Genomic DNA, 11,053 nt, shown 5'->3' with positions numbered 1-11,053 from the left:
GTCGTGTAATTGAAGTTAGCTAATAGCTAGAGAGCTAGACTTTATCAAATTAGTAGTTTTATTTTTATACCATTGTTTCTGCACAAACATGTTGACACTTCGTTTTTGAAAATAGCTGGATCTTTTTTCTATCTCTAATAAATAAAAATTTAGTTATTACCAATGTAATAATTAATCAAATGTTTTATACTAATGCAGCCTTGTTAACAATTAACATTTTGAAGAATAACAAACTAAAGAAATAAATTTTACATAGAAAAGAAACAAAGAAGAAGAGCTATATACTAATCGAGTTGTGGCTAGAGTAAAAATATTAAATATAATAAAATGGTATTCTTGTAATATTTTTTTTTTAAATTTTTTTGGTAAGCAAGAAATTTCATTGATACTAATTAATGGACAGAATCTATACAAAACAAGGGCCAAAATCACCCAAATAGTCAAACCTCAAAACTAACAAACAAAACATCCATAAATGATCAAGGCCCAAAACCAATCTTTATCTAAACCAAGTCTCTTCTCTTGAATATTTTATTCCAAAGAACATCATTACTAACTCTCCAAATCACATATACTAAAGACTGCCCAGAAGACTTTCTTTCTAAACTTGCTCATATTGCTTCTCGTGATCCATCTCATGAGGTGATTCACAGACCAACTATTAGTCTTCCAATTGAGCTAGATTTGAAGCTGCTGAGAACAGTAGCTCCCACATTTACAATTGAACTATTGAGAATCATGGGGTTCCATCTCAAAACTAATCGACAATTAGTGGAGTAGCCCATGTTCTTATATATAGCTCAATACTTTTACATTTAATTTATGTGATAGTGGCTATTTTTGCTCACCAATCTTGAATCACTTTATCACAGGCTATGCCATTTGCTCGCTTATTTTTGTTCGGATCTTAGGCGTCTTTGCACCATCTGGATCTCGTGCGGCTGGCTAACCATCTGGATAGGTGTGCATCGAAAGCCCGCTAGGGATATGGCTCTGATACCATGTTGAGAATCATGGGGTTCCATCTCAAAAAGAATTGGCCATGAGTAGAGTAGCCCATGTTCCTATATATGGCTCAATACATTTACATTTAATCCATGTGGGACAATGTTCTCCAATATGAACCATAAAAGTTCAACAATTTCTTCATTACAATAAAAAAAAACAGTTATTTTGAGCTTGATTTCCCATAATTTTTAATCGACCTTGGATATAGAGTATTTTAATATTTTAAATACTATTTTTGAAAATACATTCTTAATACTATAAGTACATTTGAACCATAATTTTTGTAATATTTTAAATAGTTTAAGAGGTAATTTTCTACTAAAGAAAAAGTATATGAGATGTAATTTTCTGATAAATATATGTTACAAATTCTAAGAGAAAATTACAGGTTACATCATAATTATAATAAAAAAAATAAAAATCCAAGAAATTAAAAAAATAGAGAACGTGATTTAGTCATTAATCATTTAGTCACTAATGATCATTTTTAATGTCTTCAATATGTCTTTTGAAATACATTCTTAATACCAATAATTATTTTTATTAATACTACTATCAACTATTTAAGGATTGTTATATTGTCTTCTATTTGATACCAACTAAATATTTTGCAAAAAAAAAAAAAAGAAAAATAAATCTTATTTGAATTACGTATAGTGTGCTTCATGGAGTACTGTTTTCTTAGTGATTTAAACAATAAATCAGAGAATTGAATGATAAGGATTAGGGTATGTCGAATGTGGAAATCTCTTAATACTAAAATAAATGGAGAATTGATTCACTTCAACTTGATTTTTATTGATAAGCCGGTAATTTTAATATTAATTTACAAACTTTTTTTTCTTCAGCCAATTATATTACACTTATTGAACAATGTTGTTGTTATAGGAAAATGTAATGCATGCCACCATCACAAAAACCTTAGTTTCTAAGTTTAAGAACCTATCGAGTGAAGGGTTTCAAGGTTGTGGAAAGCACAAGAGAATATAGACCACTTTCCAATGAGTATAGGATTATTTTTATGGTTGGAACTTCTCTCATGAAGTTAGAAGAAGAAACGATTCAGATTCCAATTAATGGATTCTAATTTATAACTCTAAATTTGATTGATTTGCGTGTTAATAATAATGAAATACTCTCAGACATTTTTTCTTTTAATATTTATTGAAGTATTTGAATTTAATATCTTTATATACTAATATAATAATATTATATTTTCTAAGATATTGTTGGGTGTCTACGTGGTGTGGGTGATATTGAAATTGTTGGAGGTGGCTGGAAAAAAGATATCACCATTCTAACAGATAAGTAAGTTTAAAATAAATAATAATGTATTTGGTAGTATATGTTTTATATTTGTTTTATTTAAAGTATAAGCATATTATATTATGTTTGATTATGTACTTTATTTCAATAATTATTTATTTATTTTTATTTTTTTTTATTTATAGTTCGGTCACATCAAAGATTATTTGTGGGGAGATTTGGAGAAGATGTTCAAACCAAAATTATACGAGAAGGATAATGGCCCTGTTATTGTAATAGTAACTTCAACAAGTATTAAAAATTTTAGAGGTAATTTTTTTTAAAATATCACACTATTTAATATTTTGAATTATAATATATTTTTACTAACTTAGATATACTCTAAATAGGTGAAGTTCGTTACTTTATGACAACTGCCAGCAAAATATACATAAATCTAAAAATAAATTATGTAGCATCATTAGTAGAAGATTTTTCTACCATCTCCAATGGTGTTGAAGTCATTGAGAGGTCGAATGTGAATAAAATTTCAGTTGAGGAAAAGATGTTCCTTAATAAGATGAGTATTGAAGAACTCTTAAAGACTGATTGAAGTCCTCAACTTAAGGTGAGATTTAATAATAAAAATAATTTTCAAATACCTTCCTCGTGTATTTCTTGTTCAAATATTTTAAAAAACTTTAATTGTAGGAATATTTTCTTACTGTGAGGGGCGAAATAACAGAAATAGACAACACATTTGATTGATACTATATCTCCTGCCAAAAATACTTTAGAAAACTTGTACTTGATGATGGTGTTTATAAATGTTCCACTTGCAACAAGAACTCTGACTATCCTCTTGTGAAGTAAGAAAATGGTTCTAATTTTTCATCATCAAGATATTAGTTGTATTATTAAATTTTTTTACTGTGTAAATAATTGTTTTAATATAGGTACAAAATACATATAAAAGTTAAGGACAAGACTGCAGAGACAACTTTGGTCATATTTAATGATATAGCTGAGAACTTACTTGACACAGAAACAAACAAGTTATTTAAACAAAAAACAAATGATGTTCCAACAGAAATTTAAATTCTTTATGGCAAAGAGTTTGTTTACAAGTTGAAGTTGAATACGTATAATTTGAAATATGGAAATGAGAATTTTACAGTGTCAAAGGTTTCAATCTGAATGAGAAATTACAAGAGCAAGATGAGTTGAAGAAAATAAAAGATAATAAGGTAATGTTTAACTTTACAAAGTTAAATTTGTGTGCAAAATATGTAATCAAATGAATTTATTATGAGTTTCCTTGTCCGGGAAAAGAATAATAATACTAATGAAGTAAATGAGGATGAAAATAAAAAAGAGTTACATTTCGAAGACATAACTATTGCAAAAAATTTGGAAGATTCTATTGAAGATTATCATAATAGCAATTCATTAACCAAAAGAAATAGAAAAAATATAATTATTGAAGATGATAGTTGAAAAACTGTATTTTTGCAAATGTCAATTATATATAAGAAAATATAAAAACTGTATGTGTCTGCAGAAGCAGAAAGTAATTCTGCTACTGCAGAAACTCGTTTTGTAGTGACAAAACAGAATAGACAGAATATAAAATATTTGCAGACAATTAAATAACTTGACACAAGAGATTTATACGTGGTATCAGTGTTCTCCCGAACACTACTAGTCCACGGGGCCACGCCCAGAGAATGAAATCAATTAATAAAGTATCAAAATTACAAAGACAATTGACTTAAACAAGTTTAGACTCCCTCTAAAGTATTGCCGCAATCCTTTGTATTCACTTTATGAATCTGACTTCTTGAAACACCTTCAAGCCCGAACTCCCTTCGTCTTTGAAGTGTGAGTGCTTACTTCCTTCCGAAGTAAGGCTTTAACAAGTCTTCTCCCGAAGATCAATTTGCTTACTTCGTCCCGAAGTAAGGCTTTATCAAGTCTTCTCCCGAAGACCAATCTCTTGTTCAATCAAGTCGTTCTTCACAAACTCTAGGACAGAGTAAGAACATAAATAAACTACTAGAATCTAGATGAACAACTAGGCTCTCACAAAACAAAGAAACACTCTCTTCTCTCAAATAAGATAAGTGCAAAAAATGAATAATGGAAGAGCTTATTCGAATGGCTGCTCTCTAGGCTCTATTTATAGAACATAGAAACCTTAGAGACAGTCACAAGATCGAATCTACAGTTGTACAAAAACTTTCCTAAGAAAACATGATCTGCAGCATCAGATTCGGATGGTGACGCAGCAGATTAGATATTCTGATTGTATCAAGATACAATCGAAATCAATAAAGGAAAAGGCAATAATCAAAGTTTCCCTAAAAAAGACAACTTTCCATAAGAGAATTTCTTCTCTTACAAGAAGTTTCCAAACAAAGGAAAGTCCAGCTAAAAAGTGCAACTTTCCTAGCAAGGAAAAGAGCAACTACAAACCTAATAAACAAGGTAAGAAATCGGTTATGAATGCAAAATAATTTTACCATAAATGAAAAAAAATATTTTGTCAACTAACTTGCCAAAAAAGGACTTTACAATAGTGATGATGAAAATAACAATCAGAAGCGATTGAAAATATAGTGTATTTAGTGTTATTGTAGTCCATCTTGTGTAGTCCTTCTGTTTTAAATTTTAGGGTTAATTACGGCAAAATCCCTAATATTTTCATTTTGCTTGCATTTAACCCTTAAAATTCATTTTTTGGTGGCAAAACCCCCAAAATCACGATACCGTTAGCAATTTACAGTTTGCATTTAAATTTAGTTGTTAAGTATTATGTTGGTTGTCCATATGCACACAGTATACACGTGACATAATTTTATTGCTCCACTTAAAAATATATATTTAAAAAAATAAAAAAAATCATTAAAGAATAATTTTTTTCCCTAAAATATCATATTTTTCATACATTTTTTTCAAGTTTTCATTCTTCTTCTTCTTTTAGTCACAAACTATCACCACCACCACCATCCATAGCCACCGAAACTACCACCCACCACTTCTAAAACACCACCACCTATTGGTGCTGAAACCACCACCACTACCTATTTTCAAATCCAAATCACAAAAAAAAAAAAAAACACCCACCACTACCGAAATCACCACATAACCTATTTTTCAAATCCAAATCACAAAAAAATTACAAAACAAAACTCAAACCAATTTAAACAAATCCAAATCCAACAAATAAATAAACACACACATATACATATATATACACACAACATCTTAGCCACAAAACTCATACTTAAAAACCTTAAATTTATTTCCCCACAATGATTATCTTTTCTCATATCTAAATCCAAAGAACACAAAAATATTCGAATGGGAATATGTAGACACAGAAATATCAACAACAGAGATTGCAAAAAAAAAAAAAAAAAAATTGAAAAACTCTACATCAGGAGAGACAGAAAGGTGATCGATATTGTGACAGAGAGGAGATCGATCGGGGCTGAGAGAGAGAATCAGGGCTAACAGGCTAAGAGATTGACGGTTCTACGTAGTGGTCCTCGGTGGTTCTACGCGGTGGTTGAGATTAATCGGTTCTATGTGGTGGTTCTCAGCAACTGCACCTGGGTTGGTAGTCCTCAGCAACGGCGCTGGCTTGGTGGTCCTCAGCAACAGCTCTGACTCGATGGTCCGTGCCCTCTTAGAGTGTTCCAGTGCTAAAACTGTGTGGAGAAAGACATCTTTTAAACAATTTTACTTTTTAAATAATAATTGTGATGTTAATGAATTTCTCCTAAGAGGTTTTGAGAATTTGCAGAAGGATAAGATAAGTCTGTATTCTAGAATTATTTGGATGATTTGAACTAGAAAGAATGCTCATTATTTAAGGAAAGAACATCATGTTTCACAGATGTAGAAAGCTATGTTTCTGAATTGTTGCAAGATTACATGGAAGCCCAAATGAAGCTCCCTTGCAACAATTGCAGTATAGATGGGGCGAGACATTGCAACGTGAGCAATTCAGTGGGGAACGAACCTATTCATTCCAGACTGCCATCACCAGGATGTTATAAGTTGAATACTGATACTGTCTTGAATGAAAGGAAAAGAAAATCTAGTACATGGAGCTGTCTTAGAGATTCTAACAACAATGTAGAATCTCGAGCCTTATATCAAGCTTTGAAATGGTTTTCTGTAGTGCTTTTGCTGATTTCTCTTATAGAGGTGGATTGTCTTCAATTAGTCACAAGGATCAAACATAAATGGAAGGACCGCTCCTCGCTTTTTGATTTAGTGTCCAAGGTTGTTGAGTCCTTATCTTTATTTCCTAATGTGTCTCTCTATCATGTACCAAGAAGTGAGAATATTTTGGCGCACAATTTAGCGAAAGATTCATTAGGCTTAGACAGAGCGAAGCTAGAACTAAATAGTTTGGGGGGGGGGGGGGGGGCAAACAACACAATATACAACAAATTTAAATTTTAGTAACTAAAATACATTTTAATGGTATGTATCAATTGTAAAAAATATTATTATTTTTTAAATTTTATACAATATTTTAAAAAATAACCAATTAAGTAATTAAATTTAAAATAAAATGCGAGTGGTACTTTAAAATTTGACAGGATTCAATTTAATATTACCAAATTAATATTAATACGTAGTTTCTTAAGAAAAAAATTTATATTGATATTAAGAATAGTATAATTGGTTAATTATACTACTATTAATTAAATAGTTTATCAAATATATGGCTAATTAAGATTTTTTTCTCCCGAATTTTGACATGTACCAAATCATGTTCCTGAACTTTTAAGGTCGTTAAAAATGCCCCCTGAACTATTCAGATTGTTGAATTTAAAGTCTTTTTAGTAAAAAAATTCTAACATGGATTAAAGTTCACGGGGCATGATTTAGTACATGTCAAAGTTCGATGCACATGATTTGGTAGATATCAAAGTTTGGGAAGCATGGTTTAGTACATAAACAATCACTAAAATAGTAAAATTGAATGAAATTAGACAAAAGTTCTTAAATCTAACAATCTCAATAGTTCATGGGAAATTTTTAACAACCTTAAAAGTTCAGGGAGCATGATTTGATACATGTCAAAGTTCGGGGAAAAAATCCTAATTAGTCTAAATATATTTATAAATTAAAATAAATTAAATTTAGTGTAATAAAAAATAATACAATTATTGTTGTGAGACCTATATTAATTTATATAATAAAATTATATATTCTTAATCGGGCTAAATTAAGTAATTGCAGTCCTGTACTTAATTGTTTTATTTGAAGTTGCAATTATTTCTTAAAAAAAAATGCTTATCTCTTTCCTGTTTATCAATCACATCCAAGATCGAATTATTTTAAAATTAATTCAATACGATGGTATGGGTAGGGTAGGGGCCAAATCAGAAGAGTTTACAGGACACTACACTGCTAGCTACGCTGACAAACTTCAACAAAATTGAAATATGAACCATTCATTCCTTTCTTACCGATAAAGATAAAGACTACTAATTATAACACTTAGAAATATATAGAAATGATTCACTGATAAATCATACTCTGCTGCAATTGCAAAGTTAAAGAAACTTAGCAAACTCAAGTGCTATACATAGTGAATCAATTACCATGGAGTTGCTGAGTTTTGTCCGTTATCTAGATACGACTATAGTAGGATTATTCATTGCCGTAGTTGGGTTTTCCTTGTTAGTACTAATCCAGCAAAGGAATAATAATTCAAGAATCAACATAAATAAACCACCGGAAGCCGGCGGTGGATGGCCATTGATAGGCCATATTCTTCATCTTCAAAGAGGATCACAGCTTCCCCACATAACTCTGGCCAATTGGGCTGACAAATATGGACCCGTTTTCACCATCCGTATCGGACTTCATCCAGCTCTTGTAATAAGTAGCAGGGACATAGCTAAGGAGTGTTTCACCACAAACGATGTTGTTTTTTCCACTCGTCCTAAACTAATCAGGTCCGAAATCTTGGGATGGAACTACGCTAGTTTCGGCTTCGCACCTTACGGGCCTTATTGGCGCAAACTACGCAAGATAGCAACCTCGGAGTTACTCTCCAATACCAAGTTGGAACAACTCAGACATGTTCGAGAATCAGAAGTGCAGAGCTTCTTGGAAGACATTTACAACAAGTGCAGAGCTAATAACGATGGACTTGTGTCAGTTGAGATGAAGAAGTTGATAGCAGACATAAATCTGAACGTGAGTCTTCGAATGGTGGCTGGGAAACGGTATTTTGGTGGTGACTCGAGAGAGAAGAAAGAGGCTGAGCGATGCCAGAAAGCTATGAGAGAATTTTTCCGTTTGACTGGACTTTTTTTAGTGGGAGATGCTATTCCTTTTCTTAGGTGGTTCGACTTTGGTGGACATGAGAAAGCTATGAAGGAAACGCTCAAGGAATTGGATAGTCTTGCTGAGGAATGGTTAGAAGAACATCATCAACGAACTAGTACTCTTGACACAGATTTCATTGATGTCTTGACACCGATACTCCAATCATCTTCTGATCTTGCTGGTCATGATGCTTTTACTGTTAACAAAGCTACAGTCATGGTACGTACAAAACTAATTATATGTGTTATATTTTAATTAATAATGTTTTTTATATATGTTTTGTTTGTGGGCGTAGAATCTTATTTCTGGGGCAACTGATACAACTACAGTAACGATAGTTTGGGCTCTGTCGCTAGTTTTAAACCACAGTAGCGTGTTGAAGAAGATTCAGGAAGAGCTGGACCTTCATGTTGGTAAGGAAAGATTAGTTAATGAATGTGATATAGGAAGTTTGGTGTATCTTCAAGCCGTGGTGAAAGAGACACTAAGGTTATACCCTGCTGCACCACTCTCTGGGCCTAGAGAATCCACCCAAGACTGCACCGTAGGTGGCTATCATATTCCGAAAGGCACACGCCTAATTACCAACGTTTGGAAGATCCAAGTGGACCCTTTAATATGGTCAGACCCAATGGATTTCAAACCAGAGAGATTCTTGACGGAAGCACACAAGGATGTGGATGTGAAAGGAAAGCATTACGAGCTTATCCCTTTTGGGTGTGGTCGAAGGTCTTGTCCTGGGATAAGTTATGGCCTTCAAATGACTCACTTGGTGTTAGCTTCGTTTCTTCAAGCTTTTGAGGTCTCCTCCTCTACCTATACGGATGAGGCAGTGCTGGACTTGACACCCACTTTTGGTTTAACAAATGCAAAAGCAACTCCCCTTCAGATTCTACTCAAACCTCGATTGTCTCATCCTTCTCTCTACCACTCATCATCCATATGATCACATATATATTACTTTACAATTATATCTACAGGGAATAATTAAGCTCTTTAGCTTTCAGTTCGTTTGATAATTAGGACTTCTTTTTGAGTTTTTTACTCTTTCTGTTTTCATAAACGAATAATCTCTGTTCTCATCTGTGTTACCATCAACACCCTTTTTCTCCATGTTTTCATAAGAGCATTTTTCTTGAATAAATATAGCTAAAACTATGAAAATACTTTTAATTCTATATGTGTAAGTGTCACTATCGATATTCCATTTCCCTATTAAAATACTTTTAGGGCTCGTTTGGAACGCCGTATTAGGTCTATTGTATTATATTGAATTGCATTTTATGCAATATTTTTATGTAAAACTATATGTAGTATTAAATTTGATGGACACCTAAATATATAATATTTTAGTATAAATTAAAGTTTAACATAGTATTATATAAAAATATGATATATAATCCAATTCAATATAATACAATACAATACAATACGACCTAAGACGGCGTTCCAAACGAGTCCTTAGTATATCTTTTTCTCTGTTTGCCAGGTAGCATTTGTAGTATCTTTGCTTTGGCTATATTTTTTCCTTTGTCGGCATAGCTTTAGGTTTTTTTTTTTTTTTTAATGAAAATGCTTATTATATTAAATAAAGAGTTCATAATACAATAAGCATTTAGGGGTGGAGGTATAGCCTCCAACCAAATACAAATAGAGTTCACCGAAAGAGCATACTTTGCTAGTAAATGAGCAGCAGTATTAGCAAATCTAAATATATGAAAAATCTGCACTCCAGGAAAATTGGACACTAAGAGAGAAATATTCGTTAACACACTATGAAAATCAGAAACAGAAGCGTGAGAAGACGACAATCCTTTAACCACTATAGAGAATCAGTCTCAATATAATGAATAGGTAATTGAAGATCTTTAAGCCATTGCAAACCATACATTAAAGCCATAGCTTCCATTATTTCTGGTTTAAAGTTACCTGGGAAAGGCAGCGACATAGCAGCGATAATATCACCACCACAGTTACGAAGAACCGCACCGAAATTGGACGAATTAGTCATGTTGTTAACCAGTATCAGTGTTCAATTTCAACCTACCAGAAGGAGAATTCATCCAAGGTGAATTGTTGTTGGCAGCATGTGATGAGGAGGAAGTAGCAGTAGAGGTTGTTTTCGTGAGGTGCATGGCCGTTTGAAATTCATCAAGGTAAGTAATAGCAAAGTATAAGAAAATATCATGTGATTTTGGTTTCTTGCTATTCTTTTCTTTATTCCTTTCACTCCAAATACTCCAAAGGATTATTGCAAATTGCTCCAACTGTAAGTGATTCCATGTTGCAGAAACTTGTAACAACAACTCATTAAGCGTCATTTGCCCAGTAAGATGATTACTAAGAGAAAATAATGAAGCTTAATTTCCAAACTCGCTTAGGACAAGTACAAAAGAATAGAGCATGTTGGATCGTTTCTTTATCAAGGTGGCACAATGAA

General features: G+C 32.3%; 1 protein-coding gene across 1 annotated transcript; it reads left to right on the top strand.

Moving 5' to 3' along the window:
• The first annotated feature begins 7,689 nt into the window (after window positions 1-7,689).
• LOC115698217 (cytochrome P450 CYP82D47) lies at window positions 7,690-9,791 on the top strand. The gene is made up of 2 exons (XM_030625418.2): window positions 7,690-8,832; window positions 8,909-9,791. Exons 1-2 carry the CDS (start codon window positions 7,882-7,884, stop codon window positions 9,557-9,559), a joined length of 1,602 nt encoding a protein of 533 aa, XP_030481278.1. The 5' UTR covers window positions 7,690-7,881; the 3' UTR covers window positions 9,560-9,791.
• The last annotated feature ends 1,262 nt before the right edge of the window (window positions 9,792-11,053 follow it).

The sequence above is a fragment of the Cannabis sativa genome, chromosome 7, assembly GCF_029168945.1.
Source record: "Cannabis sativa cultivar Pink pepper isolate KNU-18-1 chromosome 7, ASM2916894v1, whole genome shotgun sequence".
NCBI lineage: Eukaryota > Viridiplantae > Streptophyta > Magnoliopsida > Rosales > Cannabaceae > Cannabis > Cannabis sativa.
Note: the sequence above shows the minus strand (reverse complement) of the source record. Positions and strands in the feature narration are given on the sequence as shown.

What these genes read in the sequence shown, in the direction of transcription:
- LOC115698217 (XM_030625418.2), top strand. Translation starts at nt 7,882, where the DNA reads ATGGAGTTGCTGAGTTTTGTCCGTTATCTAGATACGACTATAGTAGGA. An exon ending in TTAACAAAGCTACAGTCATG is followed by an intron (nt 8,833 to 8,908) that starts GTACGTACAAAA and finishes TTGTGGGCGTAG; the next exon opens with AATCTTATTTCTGGGGCAAC.